The following is a 15347-nucleotide window of genomic DNA, read 5'->3' on the forward strand; positions in this document are numbered from 1 at the left end:
GCCGTAGATGAATTTATCAGCAACTTTGCATATCCTTTTTACCTTTCCACACATAATGAAGTTTCTCAGTTCCTCAGTTTTGCTTGCGACTCATTACACTAAAGTCTCATTATTTATTCAGATCGTACGATTACATTACGTCACTATGTGTTCTTACATTGTAAATGCAAAAAAAAAACCACGCACACAAAACCAATAGCAGTGTGCTCTGAATCTGTTTAGCTCTACCACTCCAGCTCATCCGGTAGCCCGCCCGGGTAGTCGCCGGTCAGACAGGCGGTACAGTGACCGACCTGTTCCGGTTTCTTCACCGCCATGTTTAGCTGTACCGCCTTGATTAAACCCTCCACGCTCAGGTACGCTAAGCTGTCCGCACCGACATACTTCGCCAGCTCCTCCGCGTTCAGCTTGTTCGCGATCAGTTCCTCGCGCGTCGGTATGTTGATGCCCATGTAGCACGGATAGAGCAGGGGCGGGCTAGCTATCCGGATGTGCACCTCAAGCGCACCCGCATCGCGCAGCAGCTTGATGATCGGCCCGATCGTATTACCACGCACGATCGAATCATCGATCAGGACCAACCGTTTGCCCGCCACGTTCTCTGACAGGGCGCCAAACTTTTTCGCCACACCGAGCTGCCGGAGCCGTGTCGAGGGTTGAATAAACGTACGGCCAACGTACCGATTTTTGCACAACACCTCCGCAAAGTTGAGATTAGCCTTTGGAGATAAAAAAAACAGGGAAGAAATAGTGGATTAGTCTGGAGTGCATAGTCTGGATCAGGGATCTCCAAACTCTCCCGAGAAATTCCGAGATAGCGCCTCAGCTCCTTTGAGTGGAGTCCTCCATCTAAAAAGTTTGGAGACGCCTAGTCTAGATCATCGCGTTACCTCTCGTGCAAAACCGTGAGCTGCTGCCGTACCCGACTCCGGCACGGAACTGACAATGTCCGCATCGACACCGGCTTCACGTGCCAGCTGCCGGCCACACTGCAAACGCACCGAGTACACCATCTGACCCTCAAAAATGGAATCCGAACGGGCAAAGTACACGTACTCGAAGATACAGAACGCATGGCGCCGATTCTCCGGACAATCGATAATATCGATCGTTTTGATACCGTCACGCGTCAACTCCACAATCTCACCGGGCTGTACCTCCCGCACGTACCGAGCACCGATCGAAAGGAAGCCGCAGCTTTCGCTCGATATCACCCACCCTTCGGCGGGAAGTTTGTCGACTTTTTCTAGAACCAAAAAAAAAATTAATAAAATATTTCGTTTGCGGGCTTGACAGTCGACCACAACCTACCGTGACGATACGCGCCAATCGTAAGCGGTACAATCTTGCCAATGCACAACGGTCGATTGCCGTACGGGTCGCGCACACCGTAAATTTTATCCTTGAGCATGATTACGAGCGAGTAAGACAGTGGTGCAAGCTGCATCAGATGCTTGATGCGTGCCGGCCAGTCCGGTCCATCCACCTCCCCTTCGGGCGGGTTCAAACAGAGCGCCTGGGTGATCAGCTCCGAGTCACTGTGCGTCGACAGTCCAACGCCACGCGACAGCACATCCTTCCGCAGGCTCTCACAGTTCACCAGCTCACCGTTGTGTGCCACGGCCAGCGCACCGTGCGCCGTATGCACCACGAACGGCTGACAGTTAACCTCCTCCGATGCGGCCGACGTCGAATAGCGCGTGTGCCCGATACCGAGATTACCCTTCAGCTTCTTCATCGAGTCATCGGTGAAGATATTGTTGATCATACCCATGCCCTTGTGCACGTTAAAGTTTTTCGCACAGTGACCCTCGCTCGTCACGATACCGGCCGACTCCTGGCCGCGGTGCTGTAGCGCCACCAGCCCGAGACAGATGACCTGCGCCACGTCAATCTGCGTCGGCCATTCGCCCGTCGCAATCGCACCGAACACACCGCACTCGTGGGTGAGCCCGCTCGAGACAGCGCCCCGTCCGGCACGCTTCTTGCCCAAGCTCATTGATGCCGTTGGCCGGTGGGGAAGGATTGCAAGATTCTCCATTTCGTTTGCTAGTGGCGAACTATTGCTGCAGCTGCTGCTGCTGCTACTACTGCTGGAGGTTACCGGCTCGAGGACCTGTTCCATTTCCGGGTACTGCTGTGACGTGTGTTCCATTTCGCTGTTAATCTTGCGCGCAAGTGCTAAAACACAACAGTAAAAGAAAAAAGTTGAGCAAAACGAAAAAAAGGAAAACAACTCCGGACACGCAGATTCTTGTAATGAAAGTTATCAACCCGATTGCTATCGCCATTAAATCACTTTCTCTGGTTCTTTATCCCGCAACAAACACGTTTACTCCATTCCAAAGGACGACATAACAAAACAAGAAGGACAAAGAATCGCGTCAACAGGCACTGTTTCCGTGGGCCCAGGCCCATAGACCACACTGCTGGCTGTTTTTTGTTATTGTTTTGCCTCCCCCCTACCCCTCCCACCCCCCTCCCCTCCCACCGTTACGGGGTGACCTACTCGAAGTGGATCATTCCCAACCAAGGATCGTCACTATCACCATGCCCCGAGCCGTTATACGCGCTGTGTTACACGTTTTTCCACCAGCTTTCTTACGTTCGATGATTTCAGGCGTTATCAGCGCTGCGCAACGAACGTGCGGCGTTGACCGATCCTATCGGTACTGGATCGGACCCGATTCGCTCTGACGTCGGGTGCGGGTGCCGGGTTATAAACGAGGGAGTGAGAGAAAAGTGAAGCAAAACTTTATAAACACAAAACATTCCCAAACAGCACTGCCTGTTCCCTGATGCCTGTGTATGGATGCCTTTTTTTTTCATGTGGTTGATGGAAAGTTTTTTTCCCCAATGTTTTTTTAGTGCAAAAAAAAGAAGAAGCTTTTACGATCATCATCCAGAATGCTGATTAGAATACGGATCTTGGTTTCAGGTTGTTTATGTTTTGATTGCAAACAAAAAAATCCTTTTTCTAGAAGATATTAAACACTTTGAAGTTGAGGTTAATTTGATTCAGCTTCAAGTACATCAACTCCTGGTTTGGGTATTAAGCCTGAAATTATATCCCGTAACGGGCATCATACCTTTCGCTATCTTTTATACGCATCTCCTCAAACCTTGCTAAGCTTTCGGCCAAGTACCTTACACTCGACACGCTTCCAATTAACAGCCTAAAGCTAACCTAACTTCTACCATACCTGCACCTGATCTGCACCACAGAACTAAACCTAACAAATGGTTCACGTGCGCTGCTCCCAAGGCAATTCGGCGTTCAACAGTGTGTTGTCGCTCGGTGTACGAAAGACCGCTATTTGCATCACACTGACTCGAGCGAGACACAGGATGCGACGATCGTACGCCAACAAAAACAACGGTGGATATCAACTCAAGGCCGGCTTGCTGAAGTGAAGATCTCTTCTGCAGTAGTTACACTCTCTCACACTCACCTGTACGTTATGCGGGCAGCTGGCAGGAATCGTGTGTCGTCGTTCCCTTGCGGGGGTTTTTGGTTTTATTGATTGCAGTTTTTTTTGTTCGGTGTGGCCACTTTATTGCTCGTGTAACGCCGTGTAACGAGGCTGAACGTGTAACGGTAGACACTGTCGATCGTACAGTACCGGGCACGGTTACGAACCGCAACACGGCAGAGCCCTAAACTGGACGGCGGAGGAGGGATTTGGCAAGTAACCTGACAAGCGGTACAGCGGCAGCGGTAGTTGGGGAAGGAGCAAAAATAGTGAAAAAGCGATTGTGAAGATCGTGGCTTCCGATAATGCCGTGAGGATGCGGCAAGATGTGCGTTCGTACTGCTCTCACGTAGCCGTCCGCAATGATCAACCGTGAATAGTAACTGATTTATGAACGTTCCCATAGTCACATTTAATACTTACGAGCGGTGGGACCCGGGACCCGGGACCCCGGGGGGGTTTGCGAAGGCGCACCGGCGCTTGCACGCGGGCCCTCGGGAGGGTTTTACTGTTTAGGATGTTGATAGATCGCCCGCTTGGACGGAGCGGAGAATTGCTTCGTTGTTTGTGTGCCTTCGTATCGCTCCGTACTGCTCACACGTTCAGGCTATGCTTTCTCCTTCTGCCATCCGAGTTGGGCGGGGGGGGGGGGGGGGGGGGACGACGACGAGTCGTGCTCGTTTCTCGCTTCCCCATTCCGTAGCAGGCCGGCGGGGTCTTCCATTTAGCGCGCGGTCAGCAGATTCCTTGCATGCCGTCACAGACTCCACCAGGCGCAAAACGTCAAACGCACCGCGTGTAGGATAGCGCGCGTTCGCAAGATCCATTGCGGACACACCAACACATGCGTGTGTGCGCAACAACGGGTTAGCTTCACGTGTGATTCCAGCATCTTATCGCGGTGCGTTTGGTAGTGGTGCCGGAACCTGGCACGCTCTTGGTACCAACGTCTGCTATGCTCTACTTTAAGCGCGGATTGATCGCTTTGCTTGGGAGAATAAATCAAGAGATGGCTTTTTTTTGATAGATACATGCATACACCCATACACAAACATACAAATGCTCGATCGGATCCATTCATCAAATTCAACCAAAATCCAGCCAGTTATGATGGAGTTTAACTACACACGCATAATTCTGATTCTTCGTGGGTCACCCAGTACCCTAGTAACGTCGATTGTTGTGATCTTTTTTTTCTTCTTAAAGTAAGAAGATAGAAAACATGATAGTTACAGGATCAAAAGAATGAAGATTAGAAAATGACACACAAATTACTGGAACTCCAAGTTGAGAATCAAAAATAGGACCAAGATTCAATTAGAAATTCGAAATGTAACAAGAAAAAAACTTCAGGATAAAGGTGGAGATGTCGTTTGATATCTATGAGGACACTATTCTTAGTGATTTGCATCTCAATGCTTTTGCCTCAAGAGATCTTGCGTTAAGAGGTCAGTCCTGCGTACGGGGATTCGGTCCTGATGGGATTCCATGCCAAGTCCTGAGGTATAGACACTCAGGGCGCTACTATCTTAAGCGCTGGGTCACCTCTAAAATTCAGTATTTTTTATTGCAGATTGACCTACTTAAATCTTTACTTACATAGCAATTTATTTCAAGGACATAAGACGTTTAGTTGACTTTGGCTTCATATTGAAGAATATTCGCTACTTTAGAACTACTTCAAATGCGTGGTCTGAGTCAGAACCCAATCTGGAGGATGTCCATAAATGTAAAAACAGTAGAACAATAGAGCCCAACATTCCAAGCTGGCATTTGTTAGCAAACAACTGTTAAGAACAGCGTCATATCCTATTTATGTTGGTACTGAACTGAAATTAAACGCAAATACTCGTTGCTTGACCAACAAACAAGGGAGGAAAACAAACAAACAGCTTCTAAAAGATTGGTAAACATTTTCCAAAATGTTGATTCATGTTGAATATCCCTTTCCACACAAACCAACCTCAACACGTTCAAGTTCCCCAACAAAGACAATACAGAAACGTATTATTATTTTCACTTTCGATGCGTTATCAGGCGACCGAACTTACCGCATCGCTTTATTTAACCGTCGATCACAACAATACTGTTTGTTTGCCGATCGGGCTCAATCATTCAGCCCACTAGATGGGGGTTTTACAGTTTCAAGGCTACGCACTGGGGTGCAGTGCGTAACTAGGGATGAAAATGGAGGATGGTAAATCAACACGTAAATATTGTTGATCTGAATAATCTCTGAAGCTTGTTCGATTTGCTCGGAGGAAAACAAAAACATTAAGAAACGTTTAGATGACCTAAAATCGTGGAACGCGTATTAAAGCTGTAGGAACTAAAAAAGTGATAGGAACCGTGAGAAATGGGATAATAAAGGCTATTAGGGTGACCTAAAAAATATCAAGGGTACTTTGTACTTTCAGTACAGACATACGCCACTGACAACATGGGTTTTTGGTCCATGAAGAGATGATGCTCACCACATTCTTCAGGAAAATGGTATGAATTTAAGGATTATGAAGAATTATTTGAGTACGTGATTAATGTAAAGATTATTGAGCCCGCATATGTTCGAGATGATTCAAGCGAGTAGGGTTAAGCTGAGGAGATGGTAAGTTACAACAGATCGTGTACCTCATGCATGGCAATAAGATCCAAAGAGATTAGAACCTAGAATAGACTCTATTCACTTTAATTGACCAAAATAATCTCGACGATTCCAGAACATTGAGGTAATCTCTTAAAACCGTTCTACTGTTACAAAAGAAAATAAAAGGCGACCAGGTCGCGTGCAATGCACATGTGCTCTGTAAGGGTATTTGCGCCACGACAACGTGTGAGCAGTTTGGCAACGAGATTAGCCGCGATTGCTACACTTTCTCGAAACACGAATTTCTACCCAACGCTACCCTTCCTGGTGCTCGGCAGCCATGGCAACGTACCGTACCGCTAATTGAACCGTATTTCAGTATACGTCGGAGTTGGAGATTACATACCGGGACAGTATACAAAACAAGTTGTTGTTCCCAAATGCAAAACCCTCGCGTAGTTGACCCCGGCGTGTTAAATTGTTTTGATATAATCATGTAAAGGATGGGAAGCGTCGACAGCAGAGACAGCGATATGGACGTTGCCGGGTCGCCCAGCAATTCAACCATCATCAGCTCATCTTGACGTATGCCGGCAAGGGATGCGGAACCCATGCTGACAAGAAGCGATGCGATTTCCGCGCTAATAAACCCTCACACCAACACTAGTGTGGTATGCGGAGCATCACGCTAACATATTGTTTGTGGCTTAATCTCAAGAGATGACCCGCCATTACCACTACACGGTAGGGTTGAGCAAAAAAAAAAAGTCCAAACTGGTTGATAACAGGGAGATTCCAGCATGCGGTATGACGAACACTTGGGCATCGGTGCAAATGTGTTTGTGAAGGTGCGTTTAGAATGTGCGGCTCCCGGTGTCGGACGACGTCAGTATTTAGTGTGGTGAATCGTTGTACGCTCCCTATATTTGGTGACTGATCGTGGTTGAGGCAAGTTCACTTTGCAGCTCAAGGCCGTCGTTTAGAATCTCAGCCACATTTAAGCAAACCCTTCTTCAACCTCCTCCACCAACATGGCAACCGTTACGGAAGGTAAGTTAAAGTGATATTACCGCGTTTTTTTTATTTATTTATTTGTTTCGTATATTAATCCATTGTGCTTTCGGTCTGTTTCGCTTTTGCCATATTATCACACGCACACACACGCGCGTGCATTAGTTGGCGGCATTAAGACCGGTAAGTTGCTGATCGAGGGCAAAACGAAGCAGGTGTACGATGTGCCAAATATGCCGGGCTTTTCAATCCTGCTGAACAAGGATCGCATCACGGCACACAACGGTGTCCGGGCGCATGACCTTGAGGGTAAGGCGAAAATCTCCAATCAAACGAACGCGAAGGTGTTTACACTGCTGAACCAGGCCGGTTTGAAGACTGCCTTCGTACGGATGATTTCGGACAATGCGTTCCTGGCACGGAAATGCGATATGGTACCGATCGAGTGGGTAACGCGCCGTCTAGCGACCGGTTCCTATCTGAAGCGTAACCCTGGGGTGAAGGAGGGTTTCCGCTTCGCACCGGCCAAGGTCGAAACATTCTTCAAGGACGATGCGAATGATGATCCTCAGTGGAGCGAAGAGCAGATTGTGTGTGCCGCTTTCAAGGTGAACGGTGTGACGATCGGTAAGGAGTTATTCTCTCTCTCTCTTTCTCTCTTATTGTGATGAGACCAAGTGATGTTGATACAAATGCTTTGCCGGTTATTTACACAGGTCAGGATGAGGTGGACATTATGCGTCAAACTACTGCCATGGTGTTTGAGGTGCTGGAACGTGCCTGGGCCACCCGTGACTGTGCGTTGATCGATATGAAGATCGAGTTCGGTGTGGATGCTGACGGTCAGCTGCTGGTAGCGGATGTGATCGATTCGGACTCGTGGCGCCTTTGGCCGTCCGGTGACAAGCGCCTGATGGTGGATAAGCAGGTGTACCGCAATCTGGCTAATGTGACCGCTGCCGATCTGGACACGGTAAAGCGCAACTTCACCTGGGTGAGCGATCAGCTGGATGCGATGGTTGCGGCCAACAACCATCTGGTCGTTATCTTGATGGGAAGCGCCTCCGATAAGGAGCACTGCGAAAAGATTGCGAAACAGTGCAACGCACTTGGGCTCAACACGGAGCTGCGGGTAACGTCCGCCCACAAGGGTACGCAAACGACGCTCCATATGGTGAGCGAGTACGAGAGTGTGCTGAGCGAGCTGGTATTCATTACCGTCGCTGGCCGTTCGAACGGGCTCGGTCCGGTGCTGAGCGGCAACACCAACTATCCGGTCATCAACTGTCCGCCGGTGAAGCCGGAAAACGTCAATCAGGATGTGTGGTCTAGCCTGAACCTACCGTCCGGGTTGGGATGTGTGACGGTGCTCTATCCGGAGGCGGCCGCTCTGCATGCTGCTCAAATTATCGGCATGAAGAACTTTATGATCTGGAGCAAGCTGCGTGTGAAGCAGCTGGACAACTACTCCAACCTGATTATGGCCGACAAAAAGATGCGAGGCGTGCGTCAGAACTAAACCACCCTACCCAAAAATTAAAGCTCTTTCCGAGCTTCTCCACTATTATTGCTTTATGTGTACCGTGCACCAACTCTACTCTAGAATAAATATCGTTTAATGTTTATAATAAAACTCCGCATTTTATTTTTGTCATCGTCGCTAAAACACGAATCCATTTCTAACAACCAGCTGCGTTTAAAAGCAGGTAACCTCTAACGTTGCCCCTAATAATGAAACAGTTTTCCAATCTATTGGAAACCGCCAGAAGATAGAACTATTTAGCTCAAGGACAACGAACGTAACGAGTATCTTTAGAATACAATCCAGTTCGTAGCCTTAACCGGCGAGACAGCTGGAGGGAAAACAAATTGAATGAGATTAACGTCATTACTCCTGACTAGTGTTGGGTCAAGTAGCTCTTTTGCAAGAGCGTAGCGCACCGCTCTCCCTCTCTAAAGTGTGCGGTGCGCTTGCGGTAGCTCCACACGGAGCGCTGCACACAGGAGCGATTGTGCGATGCGCTCCCAGGAGTGAAGTTTCGTACCGCAAGGAGCGCGCACAGTAAGATGAGCGGAGCGATAGAAATACCTCTTTCGCTCTTGACCCACTAGCTATAGCCTTAGGAAATTTTCAACTTTTTACAATTTTTTTTATTTTTTTCTGATTTTTTATTCCTTTTTTTTATTTAAAGCATTATTTGAGTGAAAAGAAACTTATTTGAACCAATTGGCATTAAAATAAATCAATTTAAATATTTATGCAAAATTTCTCAAAAAAATGGCAAGCCTATGAAATTTTCGAGTTTAAATTTTTTTTTAAATTTTTTTCCAATTTTTTATTCTTTTTTTAATTTAAAGCATTATTTGAGCGAAAAGAAACTTATTGCAACAAATTAGCATTCAAATATATCACATTTATAAATTTTGCTACATTGCTCAAAAATGAGGAAAAATTTACATTTTCTCAAACAGGGTATGGAACTTGGTTCCTCGAATAACTCCTGGCACAGACATCTGATTGCATGGCCGTCCAAGAAGAAAATGTAGCCATTGTTGCCATCTATCGACCACGAGTTAAATATTGGCGATCCGTTGGATACCGGCCGAGTTATAGGCAAAACTTGATGCAAAAATGAGGAAAATTTTACATTTTCTCGAACAGGGTATGGAACTTGGTTCCTCGAATAACTTCTGGCACAGGCATCTGAGGGCATGGCCGTCCAAGAAGAAAATGTAGCCATGGGTGCCATCTATCGACCACAGGTTAAAGATTGGCGATTCGATGGATATCGACCGAGTTATAGGCAAAACTTGGTGCAAAAATGAAGAAAATTTTCATTTTTTTTGAATTTTTTGATTATTTTTATTATTTTTCACTCTTTTTTTTATTTCAAGCATTATTAGAGTGAAAAGAAACTCATTGCAACCCATTGGCATTAAAATAAAACAATTTAATTTTTTTTGCAAAATTTCCCAAAAAAATCGTAAGGGGTAAGCCTTATGAAATTTTCGAGTGGAAAATTTTTTTGAATTTTTTTTCTGATTTTTTATTCTTTTTTTAATTTGAAGCACTATTTAAGTGAAAAGAAACTTATTGCAACAAATTCCCATCAAAATATATCACATTTAAAATTTTTGCTACATTGCTCAAAAATGAGGAAAATTTTACATTTTCTCAAACAGAGTATGGAACTTGGTTCCTCGAATAACTTCTGGCACAGACATCTGAGGGCATGGCCGTCCAAGAAGAAAATGTAGTCATGGGTGCCATCTATCGACCACAGGTTAAAGATTGGCGATCCGTTGGATACCGACCGAGTTATATGCAAAACTTGGTGCAAAAATGAGCCTTATGAAATTTTCAAATTTTTATAATTGTTATATTTTTCTATTTTTTTATTCTTTTTTCATTTTAAAACACTATTTGAGTGAAAAGAAACTTATTGCAACCGATTGGGATTAAAATAAAACAATTTTATTTTTTTTGCAAAATTTCTCAAAAAAAACGTAAGGGGTAAGCCTTATGAAATTTTCGAGTTGAAATTTTTTTGAATTTTTTTTTTCGATTTTTTATTCTTTTTTTAGTTTAAAGCATTATTTGAGTGAAAAGAAACATATTGCAACAAATTCCCATTAAAATATATCACATTTTTCAATTTTAATAAATTGTTCAAAAACAGGGTAAGGAACTTGGTTCCCTGAATAACTTCTGGCACAGACATCTGACGGTATGGCCGTCCAAGAAGAAAATGTAGCCATTGGTGCCATCTATCGACCACAAATTAAAGATTGGCGATCCGTTGGATACCGAACGAGTTATAGGCAAAATTTGGTGCAAAAATGAGGAAAATTTTCATTTTTTTTAAATTTTTCGATTTTTTTTATTTTTTTTCACTCTTTTTTTTATTTCAAGCATTATTAGAGTGAAAAGAAACTCATTGCAACCCATTGGCATTAAAATAAAACAATTTAATTTTTTTTTGCAAAATTTCCCAAAAAAATCGTAAGGGGTAAGCCTTATGAAATTTTCGAGTGGAAAATTTTTTTTAAATTTTTTTCTGATTTTTTATTCTTTTTTCAATTTAAAGGACTATTTAAGTGAAAAGAAACTTATTGCAACAAATTCGCATTAAAATATATCACATTTATAAATTTTGCTACATTGCTCTAAAAAAGGTAAGGCTATAGCCTTATGAAATTTTCAAATGGGACCGCATTGCACAATCGCTCCTGTGTGTAGCGCTCCGTACGGAGCTACCTCTTTTTCGCTCGGGCTGTGCGGGAGCGCGCTCAATACGATGAGCGGAGCGTTTGAGGTACCTCTATCGCTCTTGACCCAACACTACTCCTGACCGTAAGGAACGTATTTTTGTGAAAGAAGTAAGATTTTAGATCAAGAAAATAAATAACTTGCCAGATGAAAGAATTTCCGTTGTCTCTAGGTATTTCCTAGCAATTGGAAAGAAATTGCTGTGCGCCTAAAGCTAGGCAAAACAATGTACACATACTGTTGAGAGTGGCGTTGAGCATTTTGAATCTTTTGACAAGAGTTATTCATATGAATCTTTAGTAAAGAGTCATTCAAATCGTGCAACGACTCCCCAAATATTAATGAATTCTCAAAGATGATTGGATCCTCAATTATTCACTCGCAACTAATCCTCAACTCCCAAGAAACTTATCCTTTCTGTTTTGAAAAGTGTTGACCGTGGACTAAAACCTCAAGATGTCTTGGAATGGAAACATTTGATCTTGTTGACCTCAGAAAAGTATAAAAATTTATTACACTTTAATAATATGTCTCAATTCCAACAGTACTCACTGTTAAACGGTGCGAAAGCTAAATGATTGATGAGCTTTTTTCTCGCAAGCGCGCGCGGTGTCATTAGATGCATACTTACGGCGCAAAATAAAGCATCCAGAACGTGACAGTGAGCGTAAAGTGTGCTGAACCTTTTTTGCCTCACAAGTAACACTAATAGTTTAATAATCTTTTCCTGTCTATAATTAACTTGCGAGAAAAGCTCCTTGGGGCGTACAGTTGTAGTGCGAAAAATAACGAGCTTACACCGTTACAAGAGTTTACAATTCGTCGCGAAGTCTACGGTTTATGTTACACTGTACCTAATCAGGCGTGAAATATCAGATTCTTGATTGCTGTACGACACAAACTACAAGCACGCCAAACGAAGGCCATTAAGTCTGCACGCAAACGAGGCAAGTGAATTGTACTGCGTGTCAAAACGTGGCCCTAAGTTGTGTTTGTTTTATATTTACCCATATTTACCTTATTGCCAACCAAGGCAACTGGCTGTTATACGTCTCACTCTACATCTTGGTATTCCAGATGCGACAACACCCTCGTTGGGGAAGATTTGCGAGACTTTGCTGGGAAATCCTTTAAAATTTTAATGATGCTCACTAGAACTATCAACTCTCACTGCAGAGTTGCAGATGAATATTGAGAGTCTATGAGCCAGAAACCAATGCTCTGGATGTCTTCGATATCTCTCGCGTCTGGACACAGGCACTGTCACTGTATGCTACCGTGATCGAAAGCTACCCACATTTCCCAAGCATCGTCAGTCGTTCCCATAATGACCACAGTACAATAGTTCGCTACATTGTGGCGAGAATTAATTGACATTGAATGGCAGTTACGGTGTTTATCTGCGGTATATACGTTCGCTTGATAAGATACACCGGGTGTTCGGGGTGTTTGTGTGCATTAAAAGCAACGGAAAAGAGCCAGGCTGTGGTGCAATAATTCAATGCCGACAATAATTAGAATAAAACAGCACTACGTAGCACATGTGGAGGCACATGGCTCCGTTACCTTGAGCCTCCTCTTAATTTGTTTGATAACAATTATTCTTCGGCGAGATTCAAGAACACTCTTGAACTTTGAGATTTCGGCAGCTCAAATAGCATGGAACATTAAACATACAAAGCGAAAGCAATCGTGATTGGCAAAACCGTTTAACGCGCATACCAGGCAAATCAGTAGCATCCTTCGCAGCATGGGGTAGCTAGCAAACAGAGGCTTTCCCAGCGACGCTGTACGTGTGCGAGACCGTGCGAGTCTAGTGGCGTGCAACAATTTAAGCTATAAAAAAAATACAGTCTCGCGCGTCCGTACGGACCGGCGATAAGAATCGCCATTGATCGAGCAATTAGTCAGTCATCTGTCGGTACTGCTGCGGTGCGGATATAGACCTGCAACAGAGTGCGTCCCAAAACGGCGATCTGTTCCTGTGCAGCTGAGCAGTCGATTGATCCTGATTTTTGAATTTCCGAATGTACTAAGTAGACGTAGTTTTACACGCAACGTAGATGGCGGAGAGTCGTTAGATTTTAAAACCTAGCAACACTACCAAGAAACCCTCGCAGGTGTTTGTGGATGGTTTGGTTTTGTTTACGTCGCACTCAAGTTCAGTGAACGGATACGCGAAACTGAAACAAAGAAATTTTCCTGCAAAAGCTGTAGAGCGTACACAGACAACCGGACAAAGAAGGCAAAACCATGAGGAGGAAGTTGTACATGCTGTGTGGTATCAACAGCGAACGTAAGCTGATTGTGGATCTGCTTGCCATCCTGTTTGGGATTGGATCCTGGCTCGGGATTAACTCCGTATACGTACAGTTACCGCTGCTCGTCGGCAGTGCACCGGAGGGATGGAATTTGCCCTCCTACCTGGTAGTCATCATTCAGCTCGGTAATATTGGACCGATCCTCTATACAGCGGCATTGCGCATCAAGTCCTTCCGTGACTCTTACCTCATCATAACGCTGCTAGTGCTTGGATCCTGCGCAGCAATGGCAACCGCATTCGTGTACGATCAAACGGTGCACGTGTTCGGTGCGGAACGGTCGGTGCCACTCTTCATCACCGTGTTCGGTCTGTCCCTGGTGGGATGTACCAGCTCGGTACTGTTCATGCCGTACATGGGACGATTCAAGGGTATCTATCTCATCACCTACCTGATTGGGGAAGGTTTCAGCGGGTTTATGCCGAGCATAGTAGCGCTGATACAGGGCGTCGGTGGAAATGGTGAGTGTGTGCTGGTGAACGGGACTGACCCGGCAAAGCCACCTCAGTACGAGAGCTATACACCACCGCCACGGTTCGGCACACGTCCGTACTTTATCGTGTCGTCTGTGATACTGGCGATCAGTATGGTGGCGTTTGTACTCCTCGACCGACTGACCGTTTGTCGCCGAGAGTATGCAGCAGTATCGATCGGGAACGGTAACAACTATGCGTATGAACCGAGCAAACCAACTGACGAAGAATGTAGATCACAGTCGGAGAAGACATCTTCACCGACGGAAGGTACACTAAACCGTACCAACTATCTACTGCTGATGGTGCTGATAAGCATCATGTGCCTGTTTGGTAATGGTTTCTTCCCTAGCATACAGTCATACTCCTGCTTACCGTACGGTAACGTAGCCTACCATCTGACGGTCACGCTTAGCAGTATGGCAAATCCTGCCGCCTGTTTTCTAGCATTCTTCGTCCAGAGAAACTCCATACGTTCGATAGTTGCGCTGTCGGTAGTGTTTGTACCATTCGCAGCATACGCACTAACTACCGCCATCACTAGTCCAGATCCACCACTAATGCACCACGTGCTAGGAGACATATTGGTGGTAAGTGTACCGTAGGCGAAGTTCCAATACCATGTCAATCACATTTCGCGATCTTCTTGCAGGTTGCCTGCTGGATATTACTGGTTGGTTTGGTAAGCTACATCAGACTAGCCATCACAACGCTACTACGCTGCGAAGGTGGACAAACACTGGTCTGGGTCGGAGTAGCATCCCAGCTCGGTTCCTTGGTCGGGTCGATACTGTCATTTACGTTGGTCAATTTTACAGATACCTTCGAGCAATACTATCCATGTTAAGGACTGATATTATTTTATAGCATTTAACGATGGCACAGAACGAAACAAAAAGAAAGCCAAACAGTTATTTGTATGTCTACGAATAATCATTACTGATTGTTTTAAAGCAGGGATCTCCAAACTACGGCCCTAGGCCCTCTCGAGAGATCCCGAGATTGACTCTCAGATGTGGCTATTCCACTCAAAGCGGCTCGCCATCTAAAAAATTTCTAAGGGCATCGTTCTAAAGTAATGTCAGAACTTAGTAATGTCAGAAGAATGGTAGGTGTACTATAATTTTCGTGATATTTAACAAAGAAAGAGCAATAAAATAAAAGTTTTAAAACTGTGACACTTAACAACTACATTTTTGTTTCTATTTTGTATTT

The 15347-nt window shown here is 44.9% G+C and overlaps 3 protein-coding genes across 7 annotated transcripts; 2 read left to right on the forward strand and 1 right to left on the reverse strand.

Moving 5' to 3' along the window:
• Positions 1–93: 93 nt before the first annotated feature.
• On the reverse strand, positions 94–4057 carry LOC125767864 (amidophosphoribosyltransferase-like). 5 transcript variants are annotated; one of them, XM_049434837.1, is made up of 4 exons: positions 3897–4057; positions 1312–2181; positions 891–1246; positions 94–719 (listed from the first exon to the last, which is right to left on the reverse strand). In XM_049434837.1, the coding sequence occupies exons 2-4, from the start codon at positions 2153–2155 to the stop codon at positions 225–227; spliced, it is 1695 nt and encodes a 564-aa protein (XP_049290794.1). In that variant the 5' UTR covers positions 2156–2181; positions 3897–4057; the 3' UTR covers positions 94–224. The 5 variants fall into 5 exon arrangements, with proteins under 5 accessions (XP_049290794.1, XP_049290756.1, XP_049290766.1 ...); XM_049434799.1 differs by lacking the exon at positions 3897–4057 and adding an exon at positions 3453–3845; XM_049434809.1 differs by lacking the exon at positions 3897–4057 and adding an exon at positions 3204–3438.
• A 2825-nt stretch (positions 4058–6882) lies between these two features.
• Positions 6883–8701, forward strand: LOC125767887 (bifunctional phosphoribosylaminoimidazole carboxylase/phosphoribosylaminoimidazole succinocarboxamide synthetase). The gene is made up of 3 exons (XM_049434849.1): positions 6883–7107; positions 7234–7695; positions 7785–8701. Exons 1-3 carry the CDS (start codon positions 7089–7091, stop codon positions 8585–8587), a joined length of 1284 nt encoding a protein of 427 aa, XP_049290806.1. The 5' UTR covers positions 6883–7088; the 3' UTR covers positions 8588–8701.
• A 4382-nt stretch (positions 8702–13083) lies between these two features.
• Positions 13084–15323, forward strand: LOC125771192 (riboflavin transporter 2). Its single transcript, XM_049441586.1, has 2 exons — positions 13084–14722; positions 14785–15323. The coding sequence occupies exons 1-2, from the start codon at positions 13592–13594 to the stop codon at positions 14977–14979; spliced, it is 1326 nt and encodes a 441-aa protein (XP_049297543.1). The 5' UTR covers positions 13084–13591; the 3' UTR covers positions 14980–15323.
• The last annotated feature ends 24 nt before the right edge of the window (positions 15324–15347 follow it).

The sequence above is a fragment of the Anopheles funestus genome, chromosome X (assembly GCF_943734845.2).
Source record: "Anopheles funestus chromosome X, idAnoFuneDA-416_04, whole genome shotgun sequence".
NCBI lineage: Eukaryota > Metazoa > Arthropoda > Insecta > Diptera > Culicidae > Anopheles > Anopheles funestus.

Excerpts from the sequence above, each read along its gene's own strand:
- LOC125767864 (XM_049434837.1), bottom strand. The coding sequence starts at position 2,155 with ATGGAACACACGTCACAGCAGTACCCGGAAATGGAACAGGTCCTCGAG. Across the intron at positions 1,247-1,311 it reads GATTGGCGCGTATCGTCACG|AAAAAGTCGACAAACTTCCC; the intron begins GTAGGTTGTGGT and ends TTTTGGTTCTAG. Across the intron at positions 720-890 it reads CTCACGGTTTTGCACGAGAG|GCTAATCTCAACTTTGCGGA; the intron begins GTAACGCGATGA and ends TTATCTCCAAAG.
- LOC125767887 (XM_049434849.1), top strand. Across the intron at positions 7,696-7,784 it reads GGTGAACGGTGTGACGATCG|GTCAGGATGAGGTGGACATT; the intron begins GTAAGGAGTTAT and ends TTATTTACACAG.
- LOC125771192 (XM_049441586.1), top strand. The coding sequence starts at position 13,592 with ATGAGGAGGAAGTTGTACATGCTGTGTGGTATCAACAGCGAACGTAAG. Across the intron at positions 14,723-14,784 it reads TGCTAGGAGACATATTGGTG|GTTGCCTGCTGGATATTACT; the intron begins GTAAGTGTACCG and ends ATCTTCTTGCAG.